Genomic DNA, 15813 nt, shown 5'->3' with positions numbered 1-15813 from the left:
AACAACAACATTTTTTTCTGGAAAAAAAACAAAATAGTGAAATTTCTAAAAGAAGTTGTCGAGTTTTTCCAGAAACACAATGAGAATGTTTTAGAAATGTTTTCTTTTAATGATCGATCAACAATAAAATCACTTACTGATCTCTTGTACTGATCACTTACACTGAAACAATTCACAACATTTCAGAAACGTTTTCTCCCGAAAAAAAAGTTTGTCGACTTTTTCCAGAAAAAAAGGTTGTCGAGTTTTTCCAGAAACACAATGAGAATGTTGTGAATTGTTTTGGTGTAAGTGATCAGTGCAAGAGATCAAATAAATGTGATTTTATTGTTGATCGATCATTAAAAGAAAACATTTCTAAAACATTCTCATTGTGTTTCTGGAAAAACTCGACAACTTGTTGACAACTTTTCTGAAAAAGTCGATAAACATCGAAAAAGTTACCGTATTCATCTTCATCAGGTTGATACAGAAATAAAATGAATGTGATTTTATGTTCTATTGATGATTAAAAGAAAACATTTCTATAACATTTTCATCGTGTTTCTGAAAAATGTCGACAACTTTTTTTTGTAAAAAATGTTTTTTCGGAAAATGTCGACAACTTTATTCTGAAATGTTGAAAACTGTCGACCACTTTCCTGTTTTCATCTTCATCAAGTTGACACAGAGATCAAATGAATGTGATGTTATGCTTTATTGATGTTTAAAAGAAAACATTTATAAAACATTCTCTTTTTGTTTCTTGAAAAATTCTCGATACATTCATGTATTGAGCCACAAATAAGTTTTTTAAAGGTCTCTGTGAAAAAAACAAAAAGTCAACAAATATTTTCAGAAAAACTTGATAACTGTCAACAAATTTACTGTATTGATCTTCATCAGGTTGATACAGAGATAAAATGTATGTGATTTTATGATTTATTGATGATTAAATGAAAACATTTCTAAAACATTCTCATTATGTTTCTGGAAAAAAGTCGACAACTCTTTCTGAAGAAGTAATAAATGTTTTCTTTTAAATCCAATTCAAGTTTCTGAGATGTTGTGAAATGTTTTTGTGTTATTAATCAGTACAAGAGATCAAATACATCTGATTTTATGGCTTGTTGGTGATTTAAAAGAAAATATTAAATCACAACAACATTTCAGAAAGTGTGACATTTTACAAAATAGAACATCTAAAAAAATAAACATTTCCATTAACACACAAACACACACAATACACTTACAGACCATAATAACAATATTCACATACTTGTTTTATTTAATGTAATTGCACTTTTATGTGGCATAAAAACAGACAGAATACAAAAAGGATGGACTGTACATGTGTAGAGCGTCACGCTGTGTTGGCACCAGGTGTGCAGAGAGATAAGCAGGTTACGTTCAACACAACAGGTGTTCAGGTGAAGCTGTCAGGTGTTGAAATGGGACAAAAACATCCAGTTACAGTAAATCAGTTACAAACCTGACGCTAAAAACAAGAAGTCTGTCTGGGAATTTCATCAGCAACGTCAACAACATGGAAAAAAGGGATGAAAACAAAATGTGTTTAAACATTAAAACACGGTTCAGAAGTATTTCTACGGACGTCGTTGCATTTATTGATGCACTTTAAGGCTTTTACACGATTGTTATGGACGTCTGTATGAATATCCTGGGACTCTGCTGCTGACTGGAGGGCGACAAACTTTATTAATATTTCTCACACAGGCGTATGAAAGCAGAGAATAACATTTAAATGCAACACAAAGTTACCCCGAGTGTTCATACCTCCTTACCGGTCAGGGTTATGTCACTTCCTGATCAGGTGTGCTGGTTATTGGAGCTTGGAGAAGACTACGTTAGATCTGAGAGAAACTGTTTCAATAGGACAATTTCTGCTTAATTCACTAGCTGGATAAGAAAGGAAATATACTCTGACTGTGCTGCCCCCTGCTGGTCAAAAGGTAAATATTGCAGACAGCTGAAGGGCCCAATTTCTTCATTTTTACAAACCAATAGTTCACAGCTGGTGACATCCATTTATGGTATATACACATATATTGTATTTCTGTAATATATACAGTATTTTTATAATTGTTTTCAGGCTGTCATAACTCCAGACTGAGTAGTTTGAGCGCTCTGTGAGTTTTCTCTGCTTCATTTTATCCAGCACCAGTTAGAGAGCGACTTTCTCATTCAGTCGATCCTCTGGAACGTTTCATCGTTCTCCATCTTTGTCAGCAGATAGTTTGCTCAGTTATCACCGAAGTGGAGATGTTCCCTTTTTTATTTCGGTGCATTGTGAGGACCTCGCATCCACGAAACTTTAAATAACAATGAGAATCATCCTAAGCTCTGGACCATCAGATCTGTCTTTAGAAATGATCCATGCATGTTTTCAAACCACTCAAGTTCTCAAGTCAAAAAGTCAACAAGTCTGTACGAGATTATAGCAAACCTGAAAACACACCAGATGTTTGTCTTCCCACCTCAACACCGTACGGAACGTAGAGCTAAAACAATCAGTCGATTATCTCTCCACTAATCATTTAGGTATTTTTTTCTGTTGTAGCCTCTGAAATGTGACGATTTCCTGCATTTGAAACTGAACATATTTGGGATTCAGCCTGTTGATCAGATGAAAGAAAGTTCGAGGTGAGAATAGGGTTAGAATTGAGAGTGAGAATTATCTGTCACATTATTGTCTTAATCAACTGTTTAACATCCAAAGTTATTCCAGTTTACTGTTGAAGGCCAGATGAAGCAGCAGTTTCTCACACTGGACAGCTTGGAACCAGAATTATTGTAACTGAAATGACTGAAATTGTTAATTGATTCTAAAACTCGGTGCTAGTTTATTTATTCTGAATGGTTTCATCATTGAAAAAACAAAAACAAATCAGATAGTTGCAGCCCGAGCGAACCACAGAAAGTTTTGCAGGTTTGCACGTTGCAAACACAAACAGTCAGTCTTTCTCAAAGAAACATCAGTTTAGTTTCTGCTGACGAGGCCTCAGCGATCAGTGTCTCTCTCTGCTGCCCCCCTGTGGTGAGGAGTCTGTACTGCAGGCTGATGAAGACGTCACTCCAGCTCGTAGGAGCTGCTGTCCAGTTGGACCTTGAGGGACTTGAAGTCCGGCCTGTCGTCCGGCTCGGTGCTCCAACACTTCAGCATGATCTGGTAGAGGAAGTTGGGACATTTGGGCGGAGCTGGCATCCTGTAACCGTCGGTAACCTGGTGGAACACTTCCTGGTTGCTGAAAGCTGAGGAGAGCAGGTAGAGAGAGGAAATATGAGTGGGTGAACATTTGGTACCAGCCCGGTCTGCAGGATGTAATGTGAGCAGCTTCTGCAAACCACAGATGTGCATAAGATAGATAGATAGGTACTTTATTGATCCTGAGGGAAATATAGACATCCAGTAGCAGCATACAACTTAAAACAGGAAACGTGACATGAAACGTCACATCTAACATGTAACAAATGCCGACCTCATCTTCATTAACGATCCTGGCGACCAAAACAGGTATTTTAAGCTCAATCCAGGAAGCTTTCTGAACCCTAACCAGGTGGTTTGTGGGCCTGATTGACGCAGAGTGTGAGAGGAGACAATGATTCAACCTAAATGTGACGTAAAGTTGCAACGTAGAGAAAGAAGTCTGTGGTTTTCTCAGAAAGATTTTACGCTGACGTTTATTCTGCTGAAAGGGTTTTACTCAAGTTCCTAAAAGACTTTGTCCCAGTTGAGGACATTAAATGGAGATTTGTCTTGTGAGAGTTTTATTGTCTTACAGAGTCGCCACATCTGAATATTACTACAAATTCCTACATAAATAACGCCGACTCTCTTCTCGCAAACTTTCCAGAGGACATCGTCTCCGTATTTCATTTTCAGATGAAAGAAACATGTCCTTCTACCGACCTGGGTAAGGAACGCCTCCGTAGGTCGTAATCTCGTAGAGCAAGACACCGAAGGACCAGACGTCGGACTTGTTGGAGAACTTCCCGTGGCTGATGGCCTCCGGAGCGCTCCACTTGTAGGGGATCTTCTTGTCTTCTGAGATGTAAAACGGCTCCTGGATGAGAAAAAATGTGTCTTAAAAAAAAGCTGCAGAATTTATTCGACTTGCTCAAAACGTGCGCTGACTTTTCCTCCCTCTGCTACCTTGATCACTCTGGCCAGTCCAAAGTCGGCCACCTTACAGGTGTAGTCTTCTCCCACCAGGACGTTTCGGGCCGCCAAGTCTCTGTGGATGCTGTTCTGCTCCTCCAGGTACGACATCCCATCAGCCACCTGGGCGGCCATGTCAACGAGTGATGCGATGTCCTGATTCTGGCCCTCCGGACCTGAAACGGACAAACAATCAGAACCCAACGTGTCGTAAGCTTCAAAGCTCCAAACCTCAAAGACTGACTTAAACTTCAGATCTCAGACGAGCAGTAAAACAGTGAGTTTACCTCGGAGGAAGCTGAGCAGGCTGCCCTTCTCCATCAGCTCCGTGATGATCCAGTAAGGCGTCGATGACGTGCACACAGCAAACAGAGAGATGAGGTGACGATGACGGAGACTCTTCAGGATCTGAACTTCCCTCTGAAACTCTCTCTGGTTCAGCTCCGAGTCTGAGTGACAGACAGACGGAAGAAAAATAAGAAACCCAGAGATGAAATAAGAGGAACGGAGACAAAAAGAGGAAGAGGAGAGGGGGAAAACAAGGAGGAAGAGAAGGAAACTACTCAACTCTTGGCCTTTTAACACATATGAAAAACTGAACAGAAGTGAAGTTGTGGTGAAGATTATAATTATCTAGCAGACGGGACTTTCTGTTCCTTCTTAACTTGATTTGAAAGATTAAGAACAGAAACGTTTACTTCTCTCTTCATTTCCAAGTACGAAGTGCAAATAGAAATTCCCTCTCTACATCTGAACAGAAATATCTGAACTTTCTCCTCCTCACACTTTCAAAACAGTCTCGTTACTTTCATTTTCAGACGCAGCGAGACGAGACAAAGACGTAAAAGCCGTAAGAAGGCGTAAACAGACAGAGAGGGAGACTGGAATGTGGAGAAAAGGCGTGTTAGTGTCTCGTATCTGCAGAGAGTTTCTGATTTTCTCTCTTTGTTGCTGCTCGGGACGCTTTACCAACCCAACATGTGTCTATTTGACGTCCTGGGAATGAGACTCAACAATCAACTGTCTTTGTGGTGCGTTCAGGAACAGCTGGGACAAATCCTACTGATTCAACCTTTAACTTTAATAGTCTTTGAATTCTATTAATATGACGTGAGCTTCAGTTAGCTTTGAGCACAAATGTCCTTCAGAGGGAGACTTTTTACTCTGATACTCTGAGTACATGTCAGAGCCTGTAATCTATTACTTTACTGGAGTAAACCAGCTGAATCAGTATTTATATCTCTAGTTATTCATTATGACTGTGCAGAACTGTGATCTTGGCAGCAGACTGGCTTTGCTTCATGCTTCTAAAATGGCTCATCTGTCAGCTCCCACAGCCTGCTCTCACTTCACCTTCTGCAGGTGTTGATCCTGTTTGTTTGAACAATAGCGTGACAGATCGCAGCATCATCGCGTCCTTTCAAGCCAAAATGATGACGAGTTTCTACTCAAGCAGAAAAGAATCCGACTGTTCACCGCAGAAGATGACACACAACAAAAACAGCTCGTCTGAGTTGAGAACAATAAGTTATCGTGATCAAACTGGACGATGAATTACCGCTCTTGAGCATCTTGATGGCGACTCTGATGAGGTTTTTCCAGCGTCCACTGTAGACGTCGGCGAAGTAGCCGCTGCCCAGCTCCTCCTCCAGCGTGAACTCCTCCTTCGGGAGCTCCCACTCGTCCTTGGGACAAGGATCCATGATCGGGGTCACCGGCTTTTTCTGAGGGAGGAAACACACATATAGACTCGCAGGTCATAAAACACACAAGTACAGTGAATGAATAATATCAATACATACAGGCAGGATCACGTGCACACACTCGGTCCAGATTCTCACTGAATGTTCTCGTTTTGTCCCCCAGAACCCCAAAAATATTCAGTTTCAGAAGGTGAATCTGAGAACAAACCTTCTAAACAGTTAATTATGTATCAGATAGTTGTAGCGGATTATTTCCATTAAATAATTTCAGCTCTAGTTGTCCTGAAAGCTGTCAGTGTGATGATGTATCAGGGCAAATGTTGGTCAAATAAAATTAATAAAAAAGATAAAAATCTCAGAGATAATTAGCAGTAAAACCCTCGACTCATCCACAGCTCGTCTCGTTAAAGTCTGGATGCTCAATTTATGTCTTTGTGATGTCAGAGCATTTAGGATTTCTTTATCGTAAATTTAGAACTTTAATCATTAAAACGTCCTCAGAATAAGACGCCCCTCTGGCTTCATTTTTACTTCTGCTAATGTTTTCATCTGTTGGTTTGTTTGTCGGCAGAATCACACAAAATCTACTGAACAGGTTTCTACCAAACTTGAGTGGAAGACGAGTCTCGAACCCAGAACAGACCCTGTCAAATTCTGGGCAGGAAGTTTTTATTAAAAGGGATATTCCGGTGTAAATTTAATCCATGGTCTAAATCACAGTGAAACTGTGTTAGACTCCCTCTCGAGAGATCAAGTTAGCAGACTGCTAATTTACGGAGTTTTATCAACCTCAGAAACGACCGCACGACAACAATACACTGCAGTAAATGGATCCAAATATAAACCGCCACCAAAAAGCCACAAATAATGCTCAGAACAGCACCAAACTTCAGCAACAGTACAAATAGGGTCTCAGCACATAGTCCGGGGCATCTAACCTCCGCTAGCTTAGCTGGATTTCTACTGTGAAAGCTAAAAACAGATTTCAACTCTCCTCCATCAGCTTCCTGTTGACGGGAAGTCCCGACGAGTCGATTACCGAGTGCAGTAGAGTTCCGCGGCTCATGGATGAAAATGTATGATTATGACTCCATGGAAAAGCAATCAAAGTTCATATGTGTCTTACCTGCCAGTTTATAACAGTTATTATCGAGAGCGGACAGGGAAAAGAACGGAATTGAGCATTTCTAACCGCACTCGGTAATCGTCGCGTCGGGACTTCCCCGACCCGGAAGCTGATGGAGGAGAGTTGAAATCTGTTTTTAGCTTCACAATAGAAATCCAGCTAAGCTAGCGGAGGTTAGATGCCCCGGACTATGTGCTGACACCCTATTTGTACTGTTGCTGAAGTTTGGTGCTGTTCTGAGCATTATTTGTGGCTTTTTGGTGGCAGTTTAAATTTGGATCCATTTACTGCAGTGTATTGTTGTCGTGCGGTCGTTTCTGAGGTTGATAAAACTCCGTAAATTAGCGGTCTGCTAACTTGATCTCTCGAGAGGGAGTCTAACACAGTTTCACAGTGTGTTAGACCGTGGTTTAAATTTACACCGGAATATCCCTTTAAAGGACAAGTTCACAATGTTTCTGTGGACGCTGCACACGTCCATCCTTTCCTTCAGAGATGTTAGAAATTCATCTTTCACTGTCGAGTATTCAACGTAGAAATCTTTCATTTTCTTAAAGTTATTAATTCATCCTGACTTGTGGTCATGTCGCCTGATTTTACGTTGGTACAGAAGCTGTGGTAGAAAAATCCCCCTCATGTTTTTTCTTTTACTTCACATTTCTGTACAAAGTTAGTTTTGATCCATTCACTCCCGTCCAACTAACATCAGCTCCTGCAGCTTTTGGGATTTCCTAAACCGAGATCTCGTGTTCGGTGCTAATTTTATGAGAAAACAAACTCATAAAAACATTTCCAAACACAAAGACAGAAGATTTCTCAAACAGCGCTCTATGGCAACAACGGTATCGTCACCTCTGAATGTCCACACTTCTTGTTTTTCACCACCACAACTAAGAGGAACAAACAAAAAAATGAAGAAGCTGGAGAATAGTAGCGCGGCTCGTCCTACCCTCTTGCAGGGGTTTCCCAGCGTGCCGGTGTTGTGCAGGCCCTGGATGCAGTAGTGCTCCACCAGGTCGATCAGGGAGCTGAACTGGCGGATGTGCTCCACGTGATATTTCCCGTTGGCCGCTTGGAGAATCTTAAAATGCTTCACTCGATCGTCGGACTTTACTGCAGAAAAGAATCACAAAAACACAGTCAGAAACGAGCAGAAGGGGTCGAACGATGACGCTCAAAGATCCTCAGCTGAATCAGATTTGTCTCCTGTGTCACATGTGTGTCTTGTTTTTAATCCCTCGTGTTTCGGACCTGTTGGACGCCTCTCTCTGTTGTTGGTTGTGTTGAAACATAAATACTGACATTTTTCCCTGGTTACGCTCGTGATGCTGCTCTTTGAAAAGGCCACCGTGTAAATGTCTCGTGACCGAACAACGTGGAAGGAAGTGATGAGCAAATCTTAAGAGATGACTGTAAGTGGAGTTCAGTGTTTGTGCTAAGCTAAGCTAACCTGCTGTCTGTAGCTTCATATTTAGATGACAGCGGGGTTGATCTTCTCGCCTTTTGGTTTCCAGACTCTCTGTCGGACCACCAGCTGACTTTTAATAATGTCTTGGATCACGAAGCTGGAATGATGTCGACTTCAGGTGAACAGAACGGGGAATAAAGAATAACTACAGCTGTGGACGAGGTAGGGTGTGAATATCTCGTCGCACATGGACCCAAAAATCTGAGTATCGTACGCAAAAGGCCAGATTAGATTAGATTAGATTAAAGGCATCATTAAAGGAATAGTCTGCCTGCTTTAAAGGAGGTCACTCGCAGTGGCTGGCATCTCCTCTAAATGATGCTACATTTTTGTTTTTTAACCATTATTCTTTCGTCTTTGTTGCTAAAACATGTACAGAATAACTGTCATCGTCGCTCGAGAAGACAGCGGGTGTTTTGGATCAGGAGAAGTGGACTTTGAGACCATCGTGGTGTCTTTCGACCGCCCTCGGGGAGGAAGAGAGTCGGTACAAGAGCCATGCTAATGCTAATTAAAGCTGCTCGTGACTATAGGACAAAAAGGAAATTGTCAAAATGGGACTCAGGCTGGCAAAACTATTTGACACCAGAGATCGTGTTCTGACCCGACTACAGCTGGACGAGGAGAGATGGACTCTGTGTTTACAACATCGATGCTTGAAGCTCACACAGCAGGATTTCTGTAGGCTGACGTGGAAGCAACATTTTAAAAAACTGGAGTGTTGAGTGTCACGAAAACCAGGTCAGTTGTTCTTAAATGAAACGGATCCCGCTGTGCCTCTTTTTAAGGTCTTGGATGACTTTTCAGCTGAAAGACCGACACATTTCTTCCTCTGTATTTCATTTTTCTTACTAAATACACCGAAACAGTTTTCGAGCTGAAGTGAAACTCGCTCTGTTTAAACCCACAGACACCAAACGCCTCTTGTTCTCTTTCCTCCTTCCTCCTTCACCTCCGTCTCCTCCACCTTCGTCTTGCCTGAGAGAACGAATCCCACGCTGTCCTTCTCGCTGCACCGGATGAGGAACGCTCCCTCGTTGTTTCCCGGGGCCAGCAGGTGGCTCTGGGCCTGAAAGCGGTTCATCGTCCCAAAAAACCACCTGGAACAAATCAAAGACATAAATGAAGTGATTAAAAGGAAGTGATGCTCGGCTTCAAACTTTAGCCTCGTAAAAATCAAAACAATGATCAAAGATGGTGCGTAAGTAGTAGATGAAGTTTTCTCAAACTTTTTTCTCAGATATTTGGAGAGCGCCGACACGCCGAGAGTTTCATACGTAACAAAACATTTCTACAGTCGAGCTACAGAGGTGTAGTTTAACACCTTGAGGCCACTTGCAGACATTTTTTGGTGACAAAACCAGATATTTTAACGCCAAACAACGATAATAAAACTTGTAATGTTTTCGTCAGCAAACTGTGCACCTGGGTACATGTAACAGGAACTAAGCGCTGAAGTAGGGACGGAGAATCGCCTCATGTGATCCTTAAAAACGTGGCGTTTTGCCCAGATGGTCGTGGTTTTGCAGGATGTCGTGATGCACGCTTCATCCAGCTCCGTGACCGTCTCAGCCTGTGTGTGAGTGCACGTCTTTTCTGATAATTTGTGCACGAAAGGTGATATTCTAACCCTGACCCGGGTTTCATGAGAAGTTTTCTGCTTGAAAACATTTCAGGAAAGGTGATAAAAAGTGTACAAATGCTCAGTTATCATGTGAGTCACCAGAGTTTTTGTGCTGCAGATGTTTAGAGTTTTATTTTCTGGCTTTTCACTACAAAATGTATCATCTGCAGGTAGTTACAAGAACATTTCCAACTTTCAGCTGCAGTTGAAAGGTCAGGCGATAAAACTATGACGTCAGATTGAGCGAATAAAAGATACTCAGTGAGGTTTTGGACCGTAACGTTTTGGTTTTCACACGGGACAGAAGCAGCGATGATCACCGAGAATAAAAATCATCTTGAAAGTAACAAGTGACAAGACACACGACGCTGGGATCGTTTGATCTCAGCTCCAATCGATCCTGTTCGCTCTGATGCTGCTGGTACCGTCTGTCTGTCTGTGGACATATTTCTGTCAGTACAGCAGCGAAACAATGGTGCCAGATACAGTCATAAAACTTCAGAGGCGTGTCGTTAAGATAAAGATGAAGGCAAAGTCCAGAGATGAGTCAGAGTGACTGTCAGTCCAAAGACTTCTCAACAACGTGACTCCCTCTGATAACCATAAAAAGATCCATTAAACAAACTGTTATTTCTGCTGATGCTGATTGTTGCATCCGTGTGGCTGAGACGTTCAAAGTGGACGTCAAATAATCTAAATCTGAAATCATGTGATGTACGTAATTAATGATGAGAACCAGCAGCTCTGTAATTAACGTCATCGCTGCAGCACCTGTGTCGACACACAGGAATAACCACATTACACACTTCCCATTCTGCTGAAGCAACAAACAGCCAGAGAGAGAGACAAAACAAGAAGTGGCGAGTCGGCCGGTCGCCGTGTCGTCTCCCAGTTTGCATCGCTGCTCAGAGACACACGGACACGAGCGCGGCATTATAATCAGGCTGCTGTTGACATTTCTCACAGTGCTACTCAAACAGACGGCCGGCGGCAGATACCAGATGCAAAAGAGCAAATAAAAAGGACGGAGATCTTGATATGAAGCCGTATGAATGATCACTTTCATTACAGACAAAAGGGGAGAAAAGATAAACAGCAGCGGGAGGTGGAAGCTGATGGAAAAGTCCCCGTGTGGTTTTAATCAAAGTTACAAACGCACCGCAGGGAAATTTTAAATGTGTGGGAACAAGAGACGTGACGGAGGACGTTTGTAGGACTGTCATCGGTGTCATTTAGTCTGACGCTGCAGGAATCTTCCCACTATTCCTGGAAAGAGTTGATTTTTCTACTTTTTAAGAGCATAATCAGCTTGTGTACGGAAGCCCTGAGAGGCCAGTAAGAAAAACAGAGTTTTTGTAGGTTCGTTTTCTGCTCTGACCTTTAATATTTAATCCTCAAAGACAGAGAAACATTTTTCTGGTGCCTCGCAGACTTGAAGGTATTTTGTTTTTCCAACCATGTTCAGCAGTCGGCATCAGGTGACGTACATCAGCCGACTCACTCTGCTCACTCTAGATTCACTCTGCTGCATTTAAAGTCCCAATTTGTTTTTTCCCATATGATTTTTTGTCTACATCTGCCTCTCCTGAGCAGGTTACAGCCGTTTATTATCACATCATCCTGTAAAACAGCTGATTTCTGATATTTAATTTATGATGACGTGTCCAGTGAAGCTCAGCAGGTAAACAGAAATGTTAACAAATCAAAGTGAACAGAAGTAGCTTGACCCAGGGAACATTGACGAATGTTTCAGACCATGACGGGGTAATCACGTTCACTACGGTGGCCCTGGATGCCCAAACAAAGACGTATGATGCCACTGAGTTTCTTTTAAAAGCATCGGGTGGATAGAACAGCTGTTTCAGCCACCGGCTCCGTCTTTTGAGGGTTGATATCACACTTCCTGATATTGTTCAAAGTTTTCCTGCTGAGCCTTTATGTCCCGACACACAGCGGCGCCCTTAATTACATAAAACATACAATTAAGCCTCTGGTGTTCTAAATATTAAGACATTTCATAGCTGCCACTACAATGTTTATCGGTTTGGAGTAAATGTGTTAAAATAAGATGGTGAAGTTGATGAGTGTGAAGTGAAAAGTGCGAACAGAACGTGTCACAAATGTATAAATACACAGTCAGTGACAGATGTGACAGCGCCGTGTTCACAGCCGGTGTGTGTTTATAGCTCGTGGTTCAGTTCATGGGAAGTAGATTGTTTGACGGTTTAATTAATATCTTCCTGTTTGAGCTGATGATACGTTGATGCAGCTGAATCTTTCTGTGAAAGTGTTGATCAGCGTGTCACACATTTACACATCATGATCCACATTTTTATAAGCCAATGAATCACTCTCTGTTGAACACTCGCCAGCATTAGTCAGAGTTTTTATGATTCTTTGATTTGTCATCATTAACAGAGGTTACTACAGAGGTTAGAAAGTGTTGTGGCAGAAAATGACAGTTTTAGATGTGTTTTACAAATGATTCACGTGGCTGAAGCTGCAAACAAGGAAAGAGTTTAAAGAAATTCAGTCGTTATCTTCCCACCGGAAACACTTCTGGAGCTTCACAGCAAAACAGTGCTGCAGCGTTTTCTCCTCAACAACTGAAGGAGCTGGAATTAAAACTTAAAAATGTCTCCAGACTGCTTGTTGGAGTGTAATCTGACACTCCAGGAGCCCCGGAGATCCCACACTGATGTAAAAAGACGTCATTTATACTCTTATTTTAAAGCGGAAATCTTCACTGTAGCAGCAGAGTTAGAAGAGTTGGATGTCGAGGATGTAAACAACATCTTTTCAAACCACTTTGTGATGTCAGAGGAGCCGTTTTATTTTAGTTTTTTACGTTTTATCTGTTTTGCTGTGAAGCTCCAGAACCAGAACTACTGACTGAATTTTAAATATCAGGTGAACTGCTCCTTTAAAGCCTGACAGCCTGTCTGTTCTTTACACCTGCACCTTTATTTCTCTGCTGTTGCTTCCTTGTAATAAGAATTTCCTCCTTTTTGTATTCTGTGAAAGTTTTAATGAATATTTCAGGACTGTTCTGATGTTCTGATCCAACTGCCTGTCTGGAACTTTGTCAGAATTTGAAGGTTATTTTTCCCCCAAAGATTTTATCCAGTTGGTTTTTTTTCATGTGCAGTTAAAATCTCAACAAAGGAGGAACTACAGTTTCAAGTCTGCGCAATCACAGTTCTTGGATATCAGAGAGTCCACTCACGGTTGCATCTCCAGGGATTCGGCCCTCGCCAGGTAGTTGCTGGGGACGATCCCGGAGTCCAGGACGCGGCCGTTCTTGTCGATCCTCCGTGCGGTCCACCAGTCCCCGCTGCGGCTGGTCACACTGAACAGGTCGCCCTCCTGGAACGACAGCTCGTCCGGGTGCCGGGACTCAAAGGCCCACAGCGCCGTGTAGACGGAGCCGCTCTCCGACCCTCTCTCCTGGAGCTGAGCCGGACTCGGTGGTCTCTGCTGCTCCCGGCTGCTGCTCCCTCCTCCTCCTCCTCCTCCACCTCCACCTCCTCCTCTGTCTGCAGCAGGAGGCTTCTTGTCGTTGAAAATCCTCTCCCATAGCGTCTCCAGGCACGGACACGCTTTGCGCAGACACTCTTCCATAGATGAGCCGGAGAGCGCCTGCGTCAGCCGGTTACACCTGTCGGACAGGTGGGTGGAGGACAGGTGTAGGGACAGGTGGAGGACAGGTGGAGCGCAGGAATCCTCGGAATGCCTTCAGAGAGCAGCTGCTGCCTCCTCTGCTGCCGTCGTGTACAAAATGTGACTGAACAACAACAACTTCCTCTCAGCTGGCGGCACTTAAACACCCGCAGGGCCCCGCCCCCCCCACCCACCGTCAGAGGCTGCGGGCAGGTGTCAGGATCGATGGGCAGGTGGATTTACTCGATTACTTCACTTTGTACAGGTACAGTTCAGAGTGTTTAATCATTTACTGGAGTATTTTAGAGGTAAATATTGTACTTTTTATACTTTTTTCCCCCAAAGATTGGATAAAAACAAAACAAAAAAAAACATGCTGATATGAAATTAGATTGTTGATCCTTGAGTGGAAATTCAATCAGTATATGAAGTATTGAAAATTAGGTTCATACTTTTATTTGTGGGTCCCAGTAGAACAGATTTACATACTTTAATAATAATAAAAAATCTTAATTACTTAAGGGGCAGGATGTAGCCAATCAGAGGCAGAGGAGGGCGGGTCACACTGAGCAAGGTAGTGTGATCAAAAATAACAGCAACCTTATGTCTGCTGACCAACCTGAATCTTTATATTTTATTAAATATATATATAAACATATATATTAATATAACACCTGTTACACAGTGATGCATAGAAGTTATGGAAGTGAACGCTCGACTCCAAATCAGATGTTTTCTGTCAGACATTAACTCCTTTTGTCGCTTTTTCACTTCCGGACATCGACTGAGAGAATGTTGCATCCGAACCAAAGCAGCACATTGTTGAAATAGTTTATTTTATCTACAATCTGACAGAAAAAACACACTAAATGTCCTCAAACAGCTTGTTGGGTGTAATCTAAGATCCCAAACTGATGTGAGATCATCGACCGCCCATCGTGGATGTAAATAATGTGTTTTTAAATAAATTTGGGATGTTGGAGCCATTTTACGTGTTTCTTGTTGTTTTTTTCCCCTCTTCTGTTGTTTAGCAGAATGCTGCAACTCTGTTTGACTGTGAAGCTCCAGAAATGTTTTGTCAACTATGTGACTGAGAATTTAAATTTTTGGTTTTCCATTCTACTGACCGCTCAAAGCACTTGGCACATCCACCCATTCACACACTGATGGTGGAGGAGCAATTTGGTGTTCAGTATCTTGCTCAAGGACACTTCAACATGCAGCTGGAGGGAGCTGGGATTCAAACCAGCAACCTTCCAATTACTAGACAACCCGCTCTACCTCCTGAGCTAGCCTAATAGACTCAGTATTTAACTTTTGATTCATTGAGTTTGCTTTGATCAGAACACTTAATATGTTATTGTACGTCAAGTTAATACTTCCTGCTCGACCAGTTCCAGTAAAACCTGACGGAACTTTAACAAAGACATTCTTGGCGTTCACAACATACCACGTTCATTTACTCATCATCTGATTCGAGCGCCACAGTTTTGACGGCGTCTGCTGCCGAGATCTCCGACCTGATTACCTGAACAGTTACCACATGACTCATACGATTTTCATAATGATCAGATCAGGTTCTTGTAGCAGTTTGACTGTTTGCAACGTTTGCTGACTGTGTTTGTCAAAACAACTTCACAGATGCAGCGTACCAGCAACACGCGTACCAGATCGGGATGTTGATTATAACGATTAATCGATTTACCTGATGAAAAATGTATCAACCGACAATCAGAGATGAGCTCAAATGTATCAAAAAGTATCTTACAAGATACTTGCTTTTCAAATATATCCAAATAAAATATTAAATAGTGGTGTGACATTGTATTTAGTTAAAATAGAAGTAGTTTAGAATCTAAAAAGCTACAAATAAACATTGTATTTTCTTTTAACTCCTAATGCAGCCGACTCTGCGACCATCAATGAAAGACATTACTTAGAATTTGCACCTGTAGGACCAGACCTTCGTTGTACGCTCAGTTTGGTTAACGACTAAAATCGCTTGGGTTTTGATAAGCATGTTAATTATGTAAATTAAAAGAACTCACCTTTGACTTTTTACTTTTGATCTCC

At 42.0% G+C, this 15813-nt stretch overlaps 1 protein-coding gene across 1 annotated transcript; it reads right to left on the bottom strand.

The window, feature by feature from the left end:
• Nucleotides 1–1241: 1241 nt before the first annotated feature.
• On the bottom strand, nucleotides 1242–13874 carry ptk6b (PTK6 protein tyrosine kinase 6b). Its single transcript, XM_030423368.1, has 8 exons — nucleotides 13307–13874; nucleotides 9435–9556; nucleotides 7938–8101; nucleotides 5718–5883; nucleotides 4447–4608; nucleotides 4154–4335; nucleotides 3911–4064; nucleotides 1242–3252 (listed from the first exon to the last, which is right to left on the bottom strand). Exons 1-8 carry the CDS (start codon nucleotides 13699–13701, stop codon nucleotides 3071–3073), a joined length of 1527 nt encoding a protein of 508 aa, XP_030279228.1. The 5' UTR covers nucleotides 13702–13874; the 3' UTR covers nucleotides 1242–3070.
• Between the last annotated feature and the right edge of the window lie 1939 nt (nucleotides 13875–15813).

This window comes from Sparus aurata, chromosome 7 (assembly GCF_900880675.1).
Source record: "Sparus aurata chromosome 7, fSpaAur1.1, whole genome shotgun sequence".
In the NCBI taxonomy this organism is placed as follows: Eukaryota; Metazoa; Chordata; class Actinopteri; order Spariformes; family Sparidae; genus Sparus; species Sparus aurata.
Note: the sequence above shows the minus strand (reverse complement) of the source record. Positions and strands in the feature narration are given on the sequence as shown.

What these genes read in the sequence shown, in the direction of transcription:
- ptk6b (XM_030423368.1), bottom strand. Translation starts at nt 13,701, where the DNA reads ATGGAAGAGTGTCTGCGCAAAGCGTGTCCGTGCCTGGAGACGCTATGG. An exon ending in CCTGCTCAGCTTCCTCCGAG is followed by an intron (nt 4,336 to 4,446) that starts GTAAACTCACTG and finishes TGTCCGTTTCAG; the next exon opens with GTCCGGAGGGCCAGAATCAG. An exon ending in GACTGGCCAGAGTGATCAAG is followed by an intron (nt 4,065 to 4,153) that starts GTAGCAGAGGGA and finishes TTTCTCATCCAG; the next exon opens with GAGCCGTTTTACATCTCAGA.